Source organism: Artemia sp. Qi Xiang Cuo, chromosome 4, assembly GCF_049724085.1.
Source record: "Artemia sp. Qi Xiang Cuo chromosome 4, ASM4972408v1, whole genome shotgun sequence".
NCBI lineage: Eukaryota > Metazoa > Arthropoda > Branchiopoda > Anostraca > Artemiidae > Artemia > Artemia sp. Qi Xiang Cuo.
The window spans coordinates 43832100-43856605 of record NC_142797.1 but is presented as its reverse complement, the minus strand read 5'-3'; the positions used below and the strand labels follow the sequence as shown (position 1 = coordinate 43856605).

The following is a 24506-nucleotide window of genomic DNA, read 5'->3' as shown; positions in this document are numbered from 1 at the left end:
AGTCTCCACAGGCACTGATTCAAGGGTTGTCAGCTATACAAGTTGCCCATTGTTTACATATAGGATTGTTTCTTTTTAGAAAAGGGTGGCATGTTTGAACCTGGATCTCCAAAAATGCTTAGGATATTAAGGTGAAACTTTCAGAAAATTTTGAGGAGGACCGTGAACAAAATCAAAACACACTAAGTGCATGCTGGTTGTCAAAAGGGTTTGTCAATTATATCTCATGAACGGCAGAAGATACTGAATTGAGACTTGCTGGATATGTCAAGGGGATGTTGAAAATTAATAGGAGGCCAGCAAGTCCCTCTCTTCACCCTTTTTAGATCCCAGTCTCCTCAGGACTGATCAAAAATTTGAGATAGTCATTTTTCAGAATAGTCAAAAGGTACAATAAATCTTCCTCCAAGGATGATATAACCCCCACAGCCCTCGGGGTGAGTGTTCTAAATTAACAAAATTTGCCCCTTGTTTACCTATAGGATTTATTATTGCGAAAGGGGGGATGTTTAATCCTGGGTGGGTCCGTAAATGCTAAGGGTATTATGATAAAACTTCAGAGAATGTGAAGGGGGATGTTGAACCAAATCAAAAGATTCTATGCAATTCTGGGTAATCAAAACGGTGTTTCTGCAAAATCTCAGGAACGGCTGAAGGCATTATTTTCAAACTTTGAGCTTGTTTAGGAAGATTCTGAAAAGTGATCTGAAGGCAATCAGCTTCTGTCCCCACACCGTTTTAGGATACCCCTACCCTCAATACTGAAAAAATGTTGATATGGTCCTTTTGTTAAGAATTGTTTGGAAATGAAGTAATGTTGGATCTTGGGTGGGTCCCAAAAAGCTAAAGGTATTCAGGTTGTAACTTCAGGGAGTTCTGAGCCAAATCAAAAGACCATATGGGCATCGAGATTATCAAAAAGGTGTATCTGCAATATCATAGGAACAGCTTAGGGTATTAACTTGAAACTTTCAGGGATATTATTACTACTACTACTACTACTACTACTACTACTACTACTACTACTACTACTGCTACCACTACTACTACTACTACAACCACTACTACTATTGCGACTTTGACTGTGGCTACGACTACTTGCGACTGTAACTACTTGCAGCTGAGATTATTTGTAAATATGACTATTTTGACTGGGACTGCAAGGGTGACTGCGACAGTTGAGACTGTGGCAGCAACTACTTGCGACTATGACTACTACTACTACTACTAGTACAACTTCAATTGTGACTTACTACTAATACTGTGACTGCATATGTGACGTTTGCTGTGACTAGGACTACTTGCGAATGTGACTACTTTCAACTGCGACTGCTTGCCACTACGACTACTTGCGACTGTGAATATTGGAGCTGGGACTATGACTGCGATGATTTTTGACTGCAACAGCAACTGATTATGACTAAAACTACTATTACTACTACTACTCCAATATTGACTGTGACTATTACACCCACTACTGCTACTACTACTAATCTAATTTTTACTTTGACTGTTACTACTATAACTGCTACTCCTACTGCTATTGAAGTTAACCAAAAGTTCTAAAATGCATTGAGGTTGTCAAAAAGACTTATTTGCAATATCTCAGGAATTGCCAAGATTATTAAATTGAATATTTCATGGAATATCAAGAGGGATGTTGGCCTAAATCAAAAGACTCTATCTGCATCTGGGTGCTAAAACCGGCGTATCTGTGATATCTCAGGAACTGCTAAGAATATTAAGTTGAAAATTTCAGAGGATATTGAGGGGGAGATGTGTTGGCCTAAATCAAAAGACACTATTTTATCAGGGTTGTCAAAAGGGGGAATCTGGGCATATCTACATTAATCTCAGGAACGACTTCGGGTATTAAGTTGAAACTTTCATGGACAACTATTGGGAATGTTAAACTAAATGAAAAGACACTATATGCATCCATGGCTGTGAAAACAGCATATCTTCAAAATCTCAAAAAACCTAAGGGTCATTAAGTTGAAAATTACAGAGAATGTTGTAGAGGGTGTTAAACGTTAAAAACCATGACCATCCCGTTTGTCAAAAGGGCGTATCTGCAATAGCTCAAGAAAGATTGAGATTATAAAATTGAAACTTCCAGGAAATCTCGATGAGTATGTTGTGTAAAATCAAAAGACACCATCTGCATCCAGGTTGTCAAAATACCGTGGGGGAGGGTAAACTTAATTAAAAGTAACTAAGTACATCCCAATTGTCAAAAGAGCCAGTGTGCAATATCTCAGGAGCGGCTAATGGTAGCATACTTAGTTAAAACTTTCGAAGACTATTGATGGTGGTGATGAACTTGATCGAAAGATATTGTCCGCACCCAGGCTGTCAGAAGGGTGTATATTAAATATTCCAAGAACCGTTCAGGTATTAAGTTTAGAATTGCAGGAAATTTTGAGAGGGATCTTGAACTCAATCAAAAGATATTATGTGGGTCCAGGTTGTGAGAGTCATATTCTTTCCGCACCACATCTAACAAACGCTCATGTAAAAAAAAAAAAAAAAAAAAAAAAAAAAAAAACAGATAAAAGAGTTTAAAGAGCCATAAATAAAGAGAGCAGAGTAATTTCTTTGTTATATATCTGTTCTTCCATTTCTTTTTTATTCAAATATAATCTTTTGAGCGCTCTCCCAGGTGGAGTCTTTCGAGCATATTATCTCTAAATAACTTCTGAATTAAAAGTTTAGTTCAAGGAATTGAAACTGTTTTTAGGTCACCTTATGCAATTTAAGAATTTAAATAAGAATCCGATATTCTAATTCTTGATCCAGTTACCTGAAAAACAGGAGAAACATTCGATATATTAACCAATAATTAAACTTTGGCAATGACAAATAAACATAAATTAATTTTTGAAAATTCCAAAGAGAGTCTTTTGAAAGAAATGTAAAAATTTATATTAGAACTTAAGACGAGCAGAAATAAAGTTAGATAATTATTCAAAATTAAAATGACCAGAAATTATCGTCAAAGAATATTTGAAGCCGAAAATGAACAAAAATTAAAGTAAATAATCACTTTGAAATAACAGGTCCTGAAAGAGGTTAATAATTAAATCTTAAAACGAGTAAAAATTAAAATGCATACTCAAGTTTAACTCAAAATAAAAACTGCTACAAACAGGAGTTGTACTGCTACCCCCCCCCCCCCCCCGCTTAACCGTAAACCTTCTAAAGTCTATTTTGTCATTTGCAGTTTACGAAAATCAATATACTTTTTAAACATGATTTTTATAATTATAACATCTGAAAAATAAAAAAGTTACTATTAAATAAAATCTTAAATCTTAAATTGCTGAGATTTCCAGGATTTCAAATCATTATATGTTAAGCCATCAGTTCGTTTTCATTAGTTCTTTGCAGTCATCTTGATTATGGCAATGATTAATTTTTATTTTTCGTCGAAGTTTTGAAAAACTATAGCACAGTGTTAAAAACAATTTTCAATCAAACACAATCGAAACAATAGGTTTGGAAGATTTTAGGTTAGGGAGGGGAGGAGGGTAGTTGTCAATCTCCTGTTTGCTGTTAGTCTTAACTGTGACTTGAGTATTCATGTTAAGTTTTACGATTTAATTAGTCATATGTATATATATATATATATATATATATATATATATATATATATATATATATATATATATATATATATATATATATATATATATATATATATATATATATATATATATATATATATATATATATATATATATATATATATATATATATATATATATATATATATATATATATATATATATATATATATATATATATATATATATATATATATATATATATATATATATATAGCAAGCCAATCTGTTAATATTCCCTCTGTGCTTGTTATGGATTAAATAAAAAAACAAGTTTTTTCAACTGAAAGCAAGGAGCGACATTGAAACTTAAAACGAACAGATATTATTCCGTATATGAAAAGGGCTGTCCCCTCCTCAACGGCTCGCTCTTTACGTTAAAGTTTTTTACTGTTTTAAAAAACAGAGTTGTTAGAAAAAGTCAAACTTTAGCGTAAATAGCGGGGCGTTGAAGAGGGGGCAGCCCCTTTTATATATGGAATAATTTATGTTTGTTTTGAGTTTGAATGTCGCTCCTTACTTTCAGTTCAAATAAAACTTGTTTCTTTTTATTTAATTTTTGTTCGTTTTTTAGTTAATTCAGCTTTTATTTGCATAAAAATTTTACTTTTCTTTTGCTAAATGGATGTCTTTACAAATTAACTTACGTAACTAACTTCTATATTCGTATATTTTTCTTCTGGCAAAAAATACAAAGTTGCAGATTTTTCCAGATATGAGCTTGAAACCTATGTAATAGGGTTTTCTGATACGCTGAATCTGATGGTATGATTTTCATTAAAATTCTTTCACTTGCAGGGGATGTTTCCCCCTTCTTTAAAAAATCGAGTAAATTTTCTCAGGCTCGTAGCCTTTGATGAGTAATACTAAACTTAATAAAATTTATATATTTAGGATCAGCATTATAAACACAATCTTTTGATACATTTATTGACATCAAAATTCCGTTTTTAAAAGTTTCGATTACTATTGAGCCGTATCGCTTGTTTTTTTATTGTTTTTTTTATTACGTATATGTTATTACGTATATGAAGGGGTTCTCCCCTTACTCAATACCACGCTCTTTACGTTAAAAGTTAAAAAAAAATTTTATTCACAAACCCCTGAATCACAAAGGCCGTTTAATTAGAATAGATAGCTCTTTTGAAAGCGCTAAAAAAAACTGTAGCATAAAGAACGAGGTATTGACTTGGGGGAGAACCCCCTCACATATGTTATAATTTCTGTTCGTTTTAAGTTCTAATATTCCTTCTTACATTTCAGTTGAAAAAAACTTGTTTTTTTTATTTAATTTCTGATCGTTTCTTAAATAATGCTTGGAAATCCGGCGCCCCCTTCATGGAAAAGTCCCTTCCCCCAACGAAACATCCTACACGGACATATTCTCCATAGTAACTCCCTCCTCAAGCCCCCCCCCCTCTAAAAAAAATCCTTCCTGAAAATGGTTGTATACTTCCCAATAACCAATAAATAATGCTGGCAAGTCCGGCCCCCCTTTCTTGGCAATTTACCTTCCCACAGGAAAACTTCCTTCATGAACACATCCTCCAACATACCCCCCGACCCCCCCTTACGACCCACAACCACAAAAAAAACCTCCTGAAAACTTCTGTATACTTCCCAATAACCAATACCATATGTTAACATTGGGTAAAGTTCATAGCTTTTAGCCCTCCCTCTGAGAACTTCGGGGGATTAAGTCAACATAAAAGACATATTTATCATATTATCGACCATGCTGACCAAAATGGCTATCTCAAAATTTTGATCGGGTGAATTTGGGAAAAAAATAAGCGTGGGAGGGGGCCTAGTTGCCCTCCATTTTTTTTGGTCAATTAAAAAGTGAACTAGAACTTTTAACTTGCGCTCGAATGAGCCCTCCTACGATGTTTTAGGATCATTGGGTCGATACGATCACCCCTGGGAAAAAAAAAACAAAAAAAGACAAAAAACAGATAAACACGCATCCGTGATCTTTCTTCTGGCAAAAAATGTAAAAGTCCACACTTTTGCAGATAGGAGCTTGAAACCTCTACAGTAGGGTTATCTGATACGCTGAATATGATGGTGTGATTTTCATTAAGGTTCTATAACTTTTAGGGGGTATTTCCCCCTTTTTTGAAAATCAGCCAAATTTTCTCAGGCGCGTAACTTTTGATGATTAGCACTAAAATTAATGAAAGTTATATATTTGAAATCAGCATTGAGATTTAATTCTTTTGATATATCTATTTGTATCAAAAACCCGTTTTCTACAGTTTCGGTTACCATTGAGCCGGGTCGCTCCTTACTTACAGTTCGTTACCACGAACTGTTTGATAATAACTTTACGTCTGACCATCTCCCACTCAAGTTCAGAGCATATTTCCCGTGGGCTCAGTTACCACAAGATATGGACAGCGCCGAGTTGAGTAAAAGGTGGATTAGGTTACCGAATTGGTCTAGGGTTAATGTTCAAAAATTCGTCGTGTGATGTAAAATAAAGTCGTGTGGTGTAATCTTAGACAAAATCCGTGTGCCCTATGATCTACTTTGTAAGTCTGCTCGTGCAGATTTAGTTGATAGGCGAGTGAAGCTAAATGTATACTGTGCCGAATTGATTAATTCTTTGCGTGTTGCCGAACTTGCGGCTGTTCCTATTAAGTGTCTTAAAAGTGAGACGGAAATTATCGGGTGGTCAAAGAACCCAACTCTTTGTGAAGCATAGGGCAAATTTTGGTTGAAAATTTGGAGAGACTGGGGCTCTCCTAGGTCTGGTAGTATAAATCAGATAAGATTGCATACTAAGAAACGGTTCGCAAATGAGCTTTCCAAGCATAGGAGCTCAATTCTGTCAGTTTATTATTAAAAAGTTCATAGTAATCCAAATAAGCTTTGAAAAATGTGTGCTAAAACCACAGAGTAATTGCCTTAATAATTTATCAGATTATGACATCCCTGAATCAACTTGGGTTGAATATTATGAGAACGTGTTCTCTGCCCCTGAAAAAAAGCCTTGCGGATTATTTTAAGTGACAGTTAGATTCTTTCTTAGCTAGTTCATCTGATTCTGATGTTGTGGTTTCTCTAGAGTGTGTAATGAAGGCTATTAATCGCCTTAAGGAAAAGAAATCCAGGGGTTCAGATAACATTTCCGCGTTCCATGTCAAAATATGTAGTCAATTATTCCTTCACCATATTACTCTGTTATTTCAAATGATTTTCGTCACCGGAATAGTTCCGTCATCTTTTTGTATTGGGGCTTTAACTCCGATCCCTAGGAAAGGTAAACCTCATCGGGAGTGTTCGTCTTTTCGGCCAATTACGGGTTCGACAACTTTTTGTAAAATATTTGAGCTTTTGATAATTAATGAGGTCCGAAATAAGTGTTATAGCCCGGACTCACAGTTTGGATTCCAGCCGCGTCTGGGTTGTTGTCATGCGTTGTCTGCCGTAGCATCTATTCTCGTTGATGCCGAGAAAACTGGAGAGTTTGGCTCTCGTGGCGTACGATGTTCAATGTGCCTTTGACTCTTTTATTCATGATGCGTTGATATTGGATATGGGAAAGCGCGGTGTAAAACTGGAGAAAACTGGAGAAAGTTTGGCTCTCGTGGCGTACGATGTTCAATGTGCCTTTGACTCTTTGATTCATGATGCGTTGATATTGGATATGGGAAAGCGCGGTGTAAAAAAAAAAGGAACCCTTCTTCCTTTAAAAGATATGTATGCAAATCTGAAAGCCGAACTTAAGTTCTCGCATCAGCATCCGGATCATAAAGTAAAAATAATCCTTTTGTCTCGGTTAAAAATGGAGCTCGACAAGGGGCAATAACTTCACCTACTGCTTTTAATAATACAATAATCCGAGGGAAAGAGAGATGTAAAACAATTTGTATCCTGCGATGTATCGATGTTTCGTTAATACCATGCGCGGATGATATATTTAATTCGAGTCGCACTGTTTCGGGTATAGAGGAAAACTTTTACATACGTTTACGGGTATAGAGGAAAACAAGCAGCTCGGAATAGAGTTTAACGCAGAAAAGTCGGAAATCCTGCTTTTTAATTGGAAATCAGTCACCGATGGTTTTACGATTGCTCTTGGAAATACAAATGTTAAGCCAGTCCAGTTCATTACATACCTTGGCCTTCCTATCGGTGCAACTCTAAAAACAACCCTTCAAGGGCTTATCGACCATCTACAGAAGCGAACCGGTTTTGTATATAGTAAAATTATTTCAAATAAGTTGAGGTTCAACAGAAAAGTTTTAGCTTATCTTTATAATACAATGGCCCTTTCTCCCATTTTTTGTATTTGATCTCTTTTTGCAGAATTTTTCCCGAGTGCAATAAATGTAAACTTCAATCTATTTTCTTAAAGTGTGCTAAGTTTCAACTTCGTCTCCCGCTTTGGTCCCGAAATTCTTTTCTTATTAGGAATTATAATACAGCAGATTCAGCTTCAGCAATAATTAAGCGGGGATCCCACGGCGTCAATAGAGTTAATAAAGTTTGTCATTAAAGTGCAAACCATAAAGTTTGTCCCGCTCACACAAGGATTTCATCTTTTTGACTTAACAACAGTTTTTCATAGAAAAGTAACTGAAATACTCAGACATGGAGCTGAGAAAGCCATCTTTTTAAGCATTTTTTCCTTTTAATACTGAATAAAAATAGTTTTTGTTTCTTTTACCAGGCTAAATATTTAAACAAGTACACACGATTATATTTGTAGAAACTTATTTGTATGTTGTTTATTTGAAATTTTCCACACGTCTTCTGCTATTGGCTGAACTTTGCGGACTTTCTTGAAAAAGTTAAATAAATTTCAAATTTTTTCCGGCAGCAATAAAGTCAATAAAGTTTTGCAAGGAAGACAGTTAATTAACTTTGTAGAGAACCTTATTGACGCCGTGGGAGCCCCGCTTTAATCAGACATCAAAGTTCAATAATAATGTTAAAAGCCATCCGTGGTTTGAAATCCTCCGCCAAAAAACTTACTTCGTTTTTGTTTTGTCTGTAGTTTAACCAGTCTTTTCTTACTAGTAAGTATTACATTGAGTCTAACACTTCGATGTTTATGTGTTTTGTTTTTGTCGTGTATATTTGTTTTTCTTGTTTGTCTTTTTCTTGTATTTTTATGTACTCCGACTCTTTTGTTTGATTTTGACGGGCAATAAAATATTATTGTTATTATTATTATTATTTATATATATATATATATATATATATATATATATATATATATATATATATATATATATATATATATATATTTATATACCTGTCCTGTTATCTTTGTGTTTGATGTAGTTATTCGTTTTAATTTCTGCTTTTTCTGGGTTTTCTTATTATTCTTTGACAGTAGTTTCAGGTCGTTTTAGGTTTGAATTATTATAGGACTTTATTTCTGCTCGTCTTAAGTTTCAATATGGCTCTTCGCTTTTCTTAGTGAATCCAAGAAAAGTGAACTCCAATTGTGTCATGACCACCCGATGACACTTATCTATTTATCGTAATATTGTAACTGTTTAATTTACTAGATTTGGTGTCTTTTTAGTCTAAAAGTTATACAACAAGTAATCAAGTTTTTGGTTTAAAGTGCTTTCATTTTTCAACTTTTTACACTACGAAATATCATCAGAACATAAGCAGACGTATTCTAGTACCCATAGTTTTTGTGTAATAGTCTTTCGAATTGTTTGAATGAAAACCAATTTTTTATTGATTTTTAATTTGAAATTATTAATTTTAAAGAATTTATTAGATTGACATTACCTATATCTTTCCCACATTTGAAGCAAGGAACAACACTAATTACTTATCAACTTCACAGATTGGATTTTGAAGTGTTTTCATTAGCACAGCCAGATGTCTCTGAACATCGCTGCGTATTTGACAGATTTGAAGTTTCTGGAACAGTTAATCAGATCCCAGCAATATGTGGAGATAACCCTGGGCAGCATAGTAAGTCATTTAGTAATGTGTTGTTTTTTTTTTGCAAAACCCAAACTGAATAATCATGAACAAGGTTTATTCTCGTTGACAGATAAGAACAGAATCATACTCGGCTGCAACCAAAGGATTGTTTATTACAAAACGAAAATATTTCCTTTTGATTCTATTGTGGTGAACTTTCATTTTATGTTCTGTTATAATTACTTTAAAAAAGATTTCTTTGAGTACATATAATACCATTGGATGGCATGTAACAAATCTACTGATGCTATAGTTTCATGTTTTTTTGTCCCTTGCACTCGTCATAGAATTTAACCGGTTTCTCAAAAACTTACCGCAATATTATTAATTAATTAATTACGACATTACATGTATAGAGCTATTATAAGTAGCAACTTTATACGGCGCAACGGATTTTTTGAAGCATTGCAAATCTGAAAAAAAAATTATTTTGATAAAAAAAAATTTTTAAGTTTTTTACTCGCTGAATGATCTGGAAGTGCTTCCGTGCAGCGCAATTTCCATTTAGAGAGAAAAGGGGTTTTTATTAAAAAGAAATAAAACACATTAACAACAAAACCCGAAGTTTATTAAACTTGTATGGGCAGACACATTTGACTTCTACTGTATGTCAGGTTTAGCCTAGCTGTAATTCCTTCTCTCTTTCTTTCTCTCCTTTTATTTTACCAGCCCTTTTTCAATGGTTGGTCTGTTCTAGTTCTCTTTAGCCTACTCATATACCATTATATTAATTGTCCGTTAAAGTAAATCAATCATTTTTTGTCAAATTCAAAGATTAATTTAATATTTGTAACATATATGCGTGTAAATTTTTATGTCAAAGTTTTCATTTTAATTTTGGTGTATTTTTGTCAAGATAACGAAAATCTTAACGAAGGAATCTTTGTTTTTACTAATCTAAATTAGACATTAAAAAATTCCCAAATTCCATAATCTGTCACAATTCTATGTTTGTCAGTTTTAAAATAATTATATTATTTTAGTGTACCTTCACATTGGTTTTGGTGAAAAACCGGCTCAAATTAACATTCTGACCTCTCAACCTCTTGGACTCACATTCCCACCTTCCAGAAATTGGAGAATTTTTACGACTCAAATACCATGTGATTATACAAATGCAGGTCTACTAACGGATAAAGGAGCTCAACTTCAAGGTATGTTCACTGAAATTGGCAAGACAATTTATTTATCATTATTTTGTTTTTCTTTACGCTTACGGTAAACTTCGCCTAATTGGATTTCGAACTTTCCTGCTTACAGCTTAGACACAGGTAAGGATAGCTAGGGCTCTATTCCGGGAGAGATATATTAATAGCCATGAAGGTAGGGGTACCTATTGGAGGGGGGGACAGGTCAAGTGGGGCAATTACCCCACCCCCCTATAGATCCTCTTTCTTATATATAAGACTATAACTAAGACTCTAGACTGAAAATACATTTTTTTGGAATTTTCATTGATTTCTCTTCGGGAGGTGGGGGGAGGGTCATTTTAATCGGAAAAAATTGCCTTCCCCCGCCCTAGATTTTGGAAAATTCATACCCCTTTATATTTTTTTAAAATTAACATCACTGTGTGAAGGGGCCTTTTTAGCCCCTACTCCACCAAAAGAGCATATTATTGCATATTAGTTTTAATTAATTTGGGGGGGGGGGGGATAACGGTAAAATAATAATAATAATAATAATGCATTGAAGTTTTTTAACCCTTTACTATAGGCAACACCGGAGCGTTACTTACTGATCTGGTTTGTTTCGTTCGCATTTTTGTCCAGAAAATGTGATGAGCTGTTTCGTTCCATTGATTTTTTTTTTTCAATTTTGTTACTAAAAAGGCTTCTTAAATCTTATTAAAAAAACAGAGGTCTAGTCATTTTGTTATCTCTTAGGACATCTGATCGACATTTCAAGGTACCCATTTTGTAGTTTCTCTGCGGCTGCTCAATTTTGCACATGGGAGAATTTTCCATGAAGTTGGGGTGGGGAGGAATTTTCTGGGAAATTTTTTCGTGGCGGGAAGGAACGCTGGCCCAACCTGCAACTATGCACTTGGAGCTGAGCTTGAATAGTGTTACTTTATTGCTGACATTTTATTCATTCTAGCACCACCTGGCTGTCTTCAGTACTATACTGGATTTTCAGGAAGGATCAAATCATTCAACTTCAATTTTGACACGCTATCCCCCACTTCATCAAGGCAATTGTCCAACCAACAATACACCATCTGTGTCAGACAGGAGTCAGTAAGTATTATTTTCTTCTTAGGAAACAGATTGCTTATTACTTGTTTTGCTTATGTCTCCAGTTTTTCAAGTTTATAGTTTTATTTTCTGGTCATATTCCAAAAAGAAAAAAAAAGGTCAACTGCGTTATTCTTAAACGACGGTGTCATCAAGTATTACTAGCGCACTTCTTCTCTGGATCAGAGAAACACACCAAAACATAAATTTACAAAAGAAATATTGTTCTACTTTTGATTGTTGGGAATCTTTTTGTGTAAATGGAGTGCATAGAAGATGATGTTTAAATTACGTTGGATCTCCTCTACGGAAGAAATCACAACTTTTTCCCCATGCTCATACCCAGATTTTTAGTGTGGGGATGAGGGTCTATTGCCTTGGAAACATAAACATTGCATTCTTGAAAATATTTTCTTGAGACAACTAAATGCATATTTTATTTTTTAATTATTTATTTATTATTACCACAACGCAGAAAGCTTTTGATTGTCTTGCATTTAACGAGCATTTATCTTTGGTTCAGATGCATCTTTGATGTCTAGGTTTCAAATTATTTCGATTACAAGTATCGAGGTAATTTTCATTAAAATAGAAAAAAACAAAATTATTTTCAATGAATGTAAAGAGCACTGTTAAACTTTAAGAGAAAAAAGAATTGTCCTAGCCATAAAGAGGAGGATTCCTCCATCTCATCAAATGACTGCCTTTTAAGCTGAAGTTTAGATTATCATCACAATGTTTCATCAATAAAAGGTTCTCTTAGATAAATTTGCTTAAAAAAATAGTATGTTCAGCTAAAATGTTTCCCGAGGCTACTGGTAAAATCTACCACCATCAGCTGGTATATTTGTTGGATTCTGAAGGGCGTTCAGAAAAGTGAAAATAAGAAGTCACAGTGCTTAATAAGAGGAAACTGGCAGTCCCAGTCCTATTTAGGAAACTCCGTTCATTTAAGTTTTAACGTTGCCCTTCACTTTCATTATTTATAGTTATTATTTAGATCAAGGTCATTTTTAATCCAATTTATGTTAGCCATTCATAAGATACGTAAGTTTCCACCACAGATGAAATAGCCATTGCCCCTCTCCCACAAACCTTCCCCACGCCCTGTATTTTAAGTTTCTTTTTTAAGCACAGTATTTCAGTTCTGTATATACTGATTTTTATTTGTTTTACCCTACACTGTAAATTATTAAGACTAAAAACCACAACTGGAAAGTTGTATATAAACAGACCTCTTACCATCCTCTTGTTGATGGACTCTCTCCTAATTTTTTTTATGATTATATTTTGCTCCTCTTTGAGCCAAGGAAATTTCCTTTGGTGGAAAATGCCGCTTTGTTGTGGTGCAATCTTGTTATTATAAAAAAAAAGACAATAGAATTTTAGGTTTTTGTTTGAATAAGAACTATCCCGATATTGTGTGACCACAGGTTCGGTACGATTACCCCTGTGTTCAGGTTAGCGTTTGGGCTAAAATTATACGTTTTATTAGTATGTTTTGTTTTACTTTCAGTTCTTGCAGACAAGAGCCATTGTTCACTTATCATACATTTCCATGAACAGTCTGTCTTTTTTTATTTCAAATACTATAATGTAAACTAAACTTCTATCGTGCCTTAATGGTTAAATTTATTTGGTTACGATCTTTCTACCTTTATTTATAACCCCCATTTCTAAAGTTGTAACTCCTATTTGCAGGGGTACTGTGGAATCAGGTATCGAGTTTGTCAAGATCCAGTAAATGCACCCCCTGGACTTGGATTTTCTCTAGGACCGAATACGGTTCCAGCGGTATCAGGTTGGTTATAGTCAAATCTTTAAAGCCAGGTTTTCTTTAAGTCTTTGCTTTGTTTCTCTCCCTCTCTCTCTCTCTCTCTCTCTCTTTCTCTCTCTCTATCTCTCTCCCTCTCTCTCTCTCCTTTTTACTTTTTACAAATTTTCTTCTTTCGACTTCTTACTAGTAACGCAAACTATTATGACATTTGTCTCGTTCAATATTTTATAGATGGCACATGTTGTAGATTTTTTGTAAACATCGTTTTATTTGTAAACACTATTTAACATCCAAATTTTTTAGCCACTGATGGAGGATGTGTATCTGACTACATCACAATCCCGTGTGCAAGTGATACTTATGGATCTCCAATAAACCTGAACAACGGTGGTAATCCAAGTGTTTGTGCCCAAAGACTCTGTGGACAGATATTCAGCTCTGTGGCGGGAAGAGCGATACCTTCTGATGTTTATAGTAAGTTCAGATTTTTTTAAGACGAAATATTATTTTTTTTTGTTTTTGTTTGACCCAAAATACAGACAAACAAAATATTCAAATAGAGCCAACAGAAAGCAAAGCTTTATCAAAATATCTATCATCAAAATAAATTTTGTGATCCATTAAAAGACACAATAAAACAAAACAAAGAAGAATGGGGAAAAAATAAATAAATAAAATGACAACCTAGAGCTGGAGAGAGACAAGGGAGACTACCCTGGCGCAGAAAATTCACAATATATAATGCAAATAACAATTATAGAGTAGGAAATACCTGTCATCAAGAGTAAATAATATATTCTGTTAATTTTTTCTTTAAAAGGTCGGCTATTCAGATTCTTAAATCTATTATTTAATTTAAACCTATTTGCTGATGATGGGATTTAAAATTCTATTGAAAATCTAGCTCTTTCATAATTTACTGATGGGAGCCTATATGTCTCGAGACGAGCCGGAATAGGAGCGAGCGATCGAGAGGGGATGGCAAGAATATGTGGATCATAAAAGTAATTTGCTGGAGGCTGAATATCATAATGCCAAAGTGATAACTACAGATCTTTAAGTTGACTAAGGTTTCAAATATTAAGATATAAGAAGAGAGTTTCTGGTTCTGAAGGATTTTGAAGTCTTGTGGGGCGAATTATTACAGCTTTATTTTGTATGTAAAATGAACTGGGAATGAATTTAAATAAATAATTGGATAATATCTTAGGTATTATTCTCGATGTAAACTCGATGTAAAGAACCTAAATTATGGGCTAGTTTTATAGGCAGATGATCAAAATGACTACAGAAAGATAATAACTCATCAATTTTGATTCCCAAATATCTATATGTCTTAATCCTTTTTATCTTACTTCCAGAAATAGCTCATCAATTTCAGTTTTAACAATTCCTTGATTAGATCTCCCAAAAACCATAAATTTTGTCTTAGACAGATTCGGGACTAAATTATTACGAGAAAACCATTGGATAACTGAATTCATTTCTCTCATTAAATTTTCAATCAACAATGAAAGGGTTTTAGGCTCAACGGATACCACTGTGTCATCCGTAAATATAAACGCTAGGCTATTCGTATTGGATAAAAAATTAGGGAGAAATCTTTTTAACTGTCCTAATATAGATCCCTGGGGTACACCAATGTCACCCTAGAGAATTAGGCAGAGAAAGATGGTCTTGAATTTCTACTTTGATTTCACGATTTCGTAAGCGTGATTTAATTAAATCAATTGTTTTTCCGCGAATTCCTTATTATTTTTTTTTTTTTTTCAAACAAAATAGAATGATTTAGAGTATCGAACTCGTCTTTTACATGAAAAATATGCATGATACATGATTAACATTATCCAGTGAATCATTAATTTTAAGCAAAAGGGTTGCAATTACTTGTTCCAATTTTATTATTGTTATTACTATAATTGAAACAAAATATATTAAGAATGGATAATTTTTTTGATAAGACAGTAAAAATAAAATTCAAAAACTTTTCAATACAAAATTGATTATAAGAGTTCGAATGTTTGGGCTTCACATCCGGAAATTTTTATAAACGAAAGAAAAAAGGCCCTAAATGTTCGAACTTTTATCATTATTTTTGTGCTAATAAGTTTTAATTTTCGTTTTCCCTGTCTTATCAAAAAATTCGCCCGTTTTGAACATACTTTTGCTTCAATTATAAATAGAAATGTAGTGGGATCTAAGATACTACTTTTTGCTATTACTACTATTATCCAAGATTTGTGGTACCATAATTTTGATTTTGGTAATTATACTTCCTGTGGTTGAAACATAATTGGTTCAAAATTGTATATTCTTTTTTATCTTCTGCTAAATTTTTTGACGCGTAATTTGAAAGCTTCCTTTGAATCCGATGCAGAAAATCAACACATATCGTCTGATGTATAAAGACATACCATTCAGGTATGTCCGTTGAGGTTCAATGTACCATTTCGGTTTAATTACACATTTTGCTGGTCAATAGATTTGCGAGATTGTTGATATGCTTAGAATTTATTCCGGCATTCAATTTAGTATGTTCTCTTGCTATACTTTTGTAAGGCTCAGCAAATTATTGATCATGATGATATAAATGGAAGACAAGAAGTACCAGGTAAACAAAAAGAAGGATCACACTTTCTTCCGGGGTAATATTCATGACAGCAGTGGAAATGATTTTCCAGAGAAGTGTCGATCATGAAATAGTCCATTTGAAACTGTTTTGAAGCTCCGATTACTTTTTTTCATTAATAAATGTTTAAATTATTTTCAAATGTGGTAATGAAACATGACAAGCAGAAAAAAAATTAGAAAAAATTTTCTTTTTCCGCTACAAAAAAGTTACAATTTTTAAGGCTAACTGTGAGATCTTCGGGTAGTCATGACGTATATTACAACTATTTAAGGATAGCTTTCTATAATGTGATGACTTTTTATGGCTGTTTCTGTGGCACTTCCTAGGATGATTCTCTATGGCCCTTCGCTTTCACTTGAACCGTTAGAAATTTTTAATTCCCCATGCAGTAAGAAAAAAAATCATTTGAAACTTCTTAGTGAATTTGAATACACAAATTTTATTACTGGTTTTTTACCGTAATTTAATTATCATCTGCCTTATTCTACTGTTTGAAAGGGCAATTATCCATTATGTTGTATAAGTTAAAATCAATAATGTATTAAAAGTAGTACCAGAAATGTAATTAATACTTTTCCTTTTTTCTGTGACTTGGGACAACTCTCCTTGGTGTATATTTTTCTTATATACTGCAAAAAAATAATGATAGTTCTACCGTTTTCATCTTTTCAAAAGTGTTATTTTTGTCGTTTGTTCTTATTATTATATTTTCTTTTAAGGCACTTCCTCTCCATTTGAGATCAGGTACTACACTGACAATGTTGAAGCCTCCGCGGGTGAGCAAGGAAATCTTGGCTTTTGCTTAAACTACAAGCAACAGATATGTAGTTCTACATCGAATCAAATCCCATAGACATGTCATTGTCTTTATCATCGTATTTTTTGTTTTTTAAGATATTATTTAATTTATTTGAATAATAAACAGTATTTATTTTTATTTCATGGTTATATTCAGTCAGCTTTCACCGGTGTATTAAATACCATTTCTTACTACTTCCTAGAGGGAGAATGCTACCATATAAATTATTGGCTCTATTCCTACTTGTTTATGAGTACTCGGGTAAGATCAGGGTTTTACTGGTAAGAATAGATATTAGGGCAATTCTAGTTTGGGCAAAATTAGTTTTAAATTTATGGCGAAGAAGCTGATCAAGAACCGAATTGATCACCAACGACAACGACTTTTTTTTCCGTTTGTAATTTGAATTGTAACTCCCAACCAAAAGAAATCAAGAAATAAAAGAAAAGTTCATATAATTCAACCACAAGAGCAACCTTATAAGAAAATTAAAATATATTTTCTTGTGAATTATTATCGCTTCTAATCAGCAGTTGTACCAAACCAATCCTGCTCAACTCATCCTCAGGGCTATACTCTGGTGTTTCTATTCCCCATAGTATAGTGCAGACGGTTTGATATAATTCTATTTTCCCTTCTTGTTTTAGTTTTTTTTTTTTTTTTTTTTTAAATATTTTTACAATAGGAAATGTTTAGAATTCCTCCAAAAAAAAAATTACCACCAGATCCCAAAACAAATTCCAGTGAAAGTGCCACAGTAAAAGATACCCATCTTGGCTGGTCAAGCACACTATCTCAAAGTTCAAATGATAGCTCCCTGCCCAAGATCCTCCCTCCAAAAACTTAGGAATTTACCTTAAAATTACTCCTACTACCCCCTTTGAAATAAAAATGATCACTGCAATAAGAGTTGCAATTTTTAAATTACTAAAATCAACGTTCTCTCTTAATATTAACCGTGATGGATCTCTGCTAATAGCTGTAGAAGATCAGAAATCAGCAGATACAATAATTAACCTAAAATCCCTTCTGAGTACCCAAATTATTGCATCTCATTGGAACCCAAAACAATCACCAACAAAAATAGTAGTTTATAATTTTCCCCCAGAGATATCCACTCAGGAGTTAAAAGAAGGCCTATCAGATAGAGCTGGAAACACAATCCCAGTTGAGGATATTACCCAACTTGGAAAACATAACTCTAATGGCCTAAAAACTAGTAAATCCTTCTTCTCCACACTGAAAGAAAAAATTATTATCCCAGAAAAATTATTCCCATTTGGGCAAATCAAACCACACAAGGAAAACAATCCTAAGCCTATCCATTGTCAAAAGTGTCACAAACTGGGACACACGCCAAGCAAATGCAATGAAATTCTCCGAGAGTGTAGTAATTGTAAAGCTTTCCATCCTAAAGAGCTGACAACTTGCAACAACACTCAGCCTACATGCATGAATTGCAAAGGCCCGCATGAATCTACAAATAAATCATTATGCCCTGCATACAAGAAAAGAGCTCTAACACTCCAAATATCATCAGAGAAGGCCATCCCATACCCCTTTGCAGCAACGGAAGCAAATGCTGCCCAAAAATACCAAAAAAAGCCTGTGATGAAACCAACCAAAACCCCCAAGTCACACGCCCCAATGCAACAAACACCCCCTATAAAACACCATCGTCTAAGCCCCCGAGCACAAATCCCTATCAGAAGAAATCACCAAGCCAACAAGCCTCCTTGCCTGGTGAGATGAGGTCAGCCTGGCCCCCCTCCCAAGAAGAAACAAACCAGAAACACTACCAGGAATCAATCCCCTAACCGAAAAACAGGATGCACAACCAAAAATACAATCCCCAAATATATGCATATTCATTCCAAACAGTAATGAAGTTCAGGCCATGAGCATGCATCAACTACAAAAAACAAAAATCATTGCAGAATTGGCAAACATCTACATCCCTGGTAATATGCTCATTCAAGCAAAAAAAGATCTTGCTTTACTTTTAACAAAGCGGAACATTGATACACAGTCATATGAAGAATAAATCAACAACACAACATATATCAATACTCCAATGGAATGTAAGATCACTCACAGAAAATAAGCTAAATGAACTAATATCTTTTATGAATAATAACTCCATTAATATTGCTTACCTCCAGGAAACTCATTTAACCCAAAATCAACAAATTAAGTCTCTGGGATATACTATCCTCAGAAAGGATAGGTCTTCAGAGAGAAAAGGAGGTGGGGTAGCTTTATTAGTTAAAAATAATATAAAATTTTGTGGCATCAATTTTCCAGACTTTGCAAATGATGTTGATGTAATTGGTATCAGTGTTTGGCTGAATAATTTAAAAACCTACATAATAAGCTTTTATAACCCTAATGGCAAAACTACAGATGCCATGGATTTCTTTAATTAAATAAATAATCCTAATATGTTAAAAAATATCATTATTTGTGGAGATTTCAAAACCCACAGCCTTTTGTGGGGGAATAAACCAGCAAATAAAGCTGGTAAATTCACTGAACATATGACTTCAAATAATAATGAATTAGCTGTTGCTACCCCTCAAAACTTGAATACATATTTCAACCCCAAAAGTGGCAGATTCTCCACAATTGACCTACAAATTGTGTCATTAAATTTTTGAACAAAATTTACGTAAATAAAATTGATAGTCGATGTACAGACCACTTTGCTATAGTGTTCTCCCTAAATGAACTTGCTGAAACGCTATCTCATGCCACTAAATATATCAACACTAAAGCAAATTGGTCTATGTTCCAAAATAAGCTAAATGATGAAATTACAAGTTTCACCCAAAGTTCATGCATTTCTAACACAACAGTTGACACACCTGTTGAAGCCTTGACATCTTTACTAATAAATACAGCTAATCATGCTATCCCCGGACAACACCTAAGAAAACATTCCCTAAACAAATTCCTAAAGCATGGTGGACAAATGAGTGACTAAATAAATGTAGGATAAAAAAGGCAGCTAGGACAGAATTCATAAGAAAACCAACACGTAATACATATTTAAAAAAAATTACAAGCAGAATATAATCTAAAAAGGACTATAATAGATACTAAATATAACTACTGGAATAATTTCGTAAATAATCTCTCCAGAGAAACACATGAGCCAATTATACATTAAGTCATAAGCTACATCTGTGTGAAAAAAAAACTTCCCCCAACCCACTCGTGTATGAACTTATACATAATAACACCCATTATGACAATGATAATGAAAAAGCTAATGCCACTCTTTTTGTTAATAAGCTAACATCAAATAATCAAAGCAAACTGTCCCCAATTCCTATGAACCCAAGTTACCAACCACGCCCAGGATCCGAGTACATAACTAATCCATTTTCAATGCAGGAATTGAATTATGCAATACATCATATTAGGACCAAAACTAGCGGTAGCTATGACAATATACACCCTACATGGATAAAGAATCTCACACCTTCATACAAACAAGAACTGCTAAATTGTTATAATCACGCTTGGGCATCTTCTAGGTTCCCCAATATATGGAAATGTTCATCCCTCCTACCAATCCTAAAGAAAAATAAACCAAAAGATAACCCTGAGTCTTATAGGCCCATAATGATTACTCCTGTGATTGGGAAAATAATGGAGAAAATGATCTATCACAAACTCCTCTGGTTTGTTGAAAAGAATAATATGATCCCTCACACTCAAACTGGATTCAGGAAACAACACTCCTCAACAGATGCTTTCATTTTGCTAACAAATGGAATAAATGAATCTTTCTCAAAAAATAATGTACTAGTTGCAGCTTTCCTAGATTTTGAAGGGGCATATGACAATGTGAACCACCAGATCCTTTTTAAACAAACTTGCAAACCTTGGAGTATCCCCTAAGATAGTATCTTTTATTAAATCATTCATAGAAATGCGAAGTTTCATCGTTTGTATTGGTTCAGCCTCTTCACCCCAAAAGACAATAAGCAAAGGCCTACCTCAGGGAGCAGTCCTCAGTTGCCTCCTATTTGCCCTATATCTCTGGGACATGAACCTACCCCACACGAATCTACAATATGCTGATGATCTGGTGCTATGGTCATCTGGCAACACCTTTCAGATAGCACAGTCAAATCTACAAAAGTCACTTTTCCAGTTTGAAAAATTCTCTCAACATTCAGATTTACCCATTGCACCCATCAAGTCAAAAATAATCCAATTTCACCGGAAGCGAAACCATGTTAATGCAAAACTAACTCTAAATAAAACAACTATTCCAGAAGATAATCATATTAATTACCTAGGTCTCATGCTTGACCAAAAACTTAATTTCCACCTCCACATTTCAAACACAATAAAAAAACGCTATAGAAAAACAAATATACTAAAAAGACTTCTTTCCACACCCTGGGGCTGTAAGGAGAAAAACTTACTCCAGTTTTATAAATCACATATAAGACCCCATATTGACTATGGGCGCATCGTCTATGGTGCATGTGCAAAGACTCAGATGCAAAAAATTGAAACAACACAAAATGATATAATACGTCTCATATTTGGTCTTAGAAAACCCAGAAGCACCAAGTTTCTGCTTATGGAGAGTGGATTAACAACTATAAGGGAGAGACGTAGGTTTCTCTTGACAAAACATCTTACAAAAATTGAATCAAATAGCTCACACACATTACATAATTGGTTAAGAAATCCAGCCATGTATAGAGGCATTGCAGATGAGTATGCCAATATTCAGAAGAAGTTCCCCATACCAGCAAAGTCTATTGCACCCAATTTCCCCCGATCCCCCCCATGGAATTGGTCAAGTCCCATAATAAATAATGAATTCTCAAAGTGGACTAAAGATTTAACCCCCATTGCTTTTGTCCAGAAAAAATTTGCAGAACTTAATACAATTACCTATAAAAATCACTTCCAAATATTTGTTGATGGGTCAAAAATCAATGAGAAGGTTGCAAGTGGTGTTTTCCTTCCTCACCTGAAAATTGCAATGGGCGAGAGATTATATAATAATTTATTTATAATGTCTGCTGAGTTTAATGCCATAATCATGGCATTAGAACGCCTTAACGAAAACCAACCTTTGATTGCAAATTCAAATAATATTATCATATATTCCGACTCTCTATCAAGCCTTGAGTTGCTGGCCTCAGCTCCTCAATATAAGTTGAATATTGACACTTATCATTGTCTCAGTATTATTGATAATCTTGCTTCAAGTGGCATAAAAACTTATTTTCAGTACATTCCTAGCCACTCTGGCATAAGTGGTGATCATCAGGTTGATGAAATACCAAAAAATGCTATAAATATTGACCAGCCAAGTGGGAGACCAATCCCGATTAGAGATATTTATCGATGGAACCTATCAGATGTTAATTTTAATAAGATTAATACTATCCTTTCCCCCTTTCCCAATCAGTATCTTTCTAAAATCTATCATAGAATTTGATCTGGAAAAAATGAACTAAATTTTCTTGCATTCTCGCATAAGTTTTCTAATTCAAGTGGTTTAATTCACCTGTCCCCTCTTTGCAGGCAGTGTACTATGAATAATGAAATAATTGACCATTGCCTATTTGAAAGCAATATGCTGACGTCTGCACAACATACCTTGCTTTGTAAACTGTTAAAATGCTTCAACCACCACAAAATCTCACTATCAGCCAAGAGCCTAGCCAACTATACCTGCACACAGAGCACAGAAATCGATATCTATCATCTTATATTTGAACTCCTTGAGTCAAAAGATCTACTGAAAGATATCTGAGAATATCTAATAAATAAGAGACAGCCAAGACAGTAGCTCTGTAGCCCACAGAGTGAAGCAAAAAGAAGAGGGCTAAATAGTACCAACTGAATAGCCCGCCTGCTGTGAATTAGAAGAAGAAGAAGACGACTGGGAGGATTTAGTTGAGACTTTCAGGATATGTATGGAGTGGGTAAAGGACTTCAAGTATTATGTTTTTAGGAAAGGGAAAGATTACCGAAATTTTGTGTCTCCTAATATTGGTTCGTCCCCCTCCAAAAAAAACTGATAATATTTTCTTAAGGCTTGAGACTTAGGTCAATAAGCTATTTGGTCAGGTCAAGGGGAATCTTATACACAGAAGAACTCAGATTTTTTTGCTCGGAAATTGGACCCATTTTTGTATAATCAGCTAGGATTCCTAATTATTTCGCTAGTCCCAGTTACTTGACTTTTGTTTTTGGTTTTTCTGATCATTCCAGGACAGAAGAACAAAAATATTCGGAACGTACAAAAGTAAACCTAAAATCTTTTCTCTCTATTTGGGTTAAAAATGACGCTCATAAGTTTCTTGATCAGGTTCTTGGCCATATATTTGATACTAACTTTGACTGTATCGGTTCGTGACGTTTAATGAGGGTCTGAACTTCTTTCACGTTTGATTGACTTATGACTTACAGGGCATAGAGACAGGGTCAGGTCAACCTCAATGAAAATAAAAATATTTTAAGATTTTTTGTATCGGTGTGTATCCAAATAGTAGAATTTATTGTAAAAAATGTTAGCCAGATCTAATGCAAACCCCATTTAGTCCTTCTCCATGGTCTGCTTCTTTAGTTTGTTCCAGTAATCTTGATTATTATGGTGATTTTTTTATACCGTAAAGGTGTAGGAAGTGATTGCTTTCCTCCTCTTTGCGGTCATTTCTGTTTTTGTTTTTTTAACTTTGACCATAATATTCACTTTAGTTTCCTTTCGTTTTTGGAATAGTTCATGCATTTATAGCAGTGTTTTTTTTTCCGTATGTTTTCTTAAATTTCTGTTCGTTCTGGGTTTTATTTATTCATTGATTGCAAATCTTTATTTCCTTTGAATTGTTTTATGACTTAATTTTTATTCTCTTAGGTTTAATATGACTTTTTATCGTTATTTATATTATTTTTTTTTTCAAATTAATTCTTAAAACTAAAACTATGTGCGGTTTTTTACACCTTGCTCCTTTTCCTTTTTTATAAGCCATATTACCATAATTGTCCTTGAACTTGAGGAAAACAACTTCAATACTATTTTAACCTTGTTATAAGGTTTCTTATCAACCCGAGAAAATAAAAACTGTAACTTTTTTCTGTTTCCTGTAAAGCTTAGATTTTTATATTTGCCCCCTTTATCGCGCAGATGGAGTGATACTACAATTTTTGACTTTAATGGGATTTCCTAGCATTTGTATTGGATTCACATCGCCATACCATAACATAAACTAAAAAGCGTAAGAATTTAGATCGGGTTTGATTACTACTATTTCTATTAACAACTAGTTTCAACACCAATTAGCCCTGAGATGAATACAGTATAAAGTCGTTTTGGTTTGTTTAAACTGCATACTTTAATGGCAGTGCTTCCACTATATCTAAATTTCAGGGGTTTGTTGGAGTTTTTCCCGAAAGAAAATTAGGTTCTACCAAATCTCACCTAAAATTAACGTTC

At 34.0% G+C, this 24506-nt stretch overlaps 1 protein-coding gene across 1 annotated transcript in view; it reads left to right on the top strand.

The window, feature by feature from the left end:
* Positions 1–17141, top strand: part of LOC148953145 (uncharacterized) — a 51721-nt gene extending 34580 nt beyond the window's left edge. Inside the window, exons 4-9 of the mRNA XM_089087545.1 lie at positions 9445–9575; positions 10571–10741; positions 11688–11827; positions 13526–13625; positions 13905–14075; positions 16953–17141. Of these exons, the coding sequence (XP_088943671.1) occupies positions 9445–9575; positions 10571–10741; positions 11688–11827; positions 13526–13625; positions 13905–14075; positions 16953–17086 (847 nt within the window). The 3' untranslated portion in view covers positions 17087–17141. The remainder of the gene's footprint in view (positions 1–9444; positions 9576–10570; positions 10742–11687; positions 11828–13525; positions 13626–13904; positions 14076–16952) is intronic.
* Positions 17142–24506: the final 7365 nt, after the last annotated feature.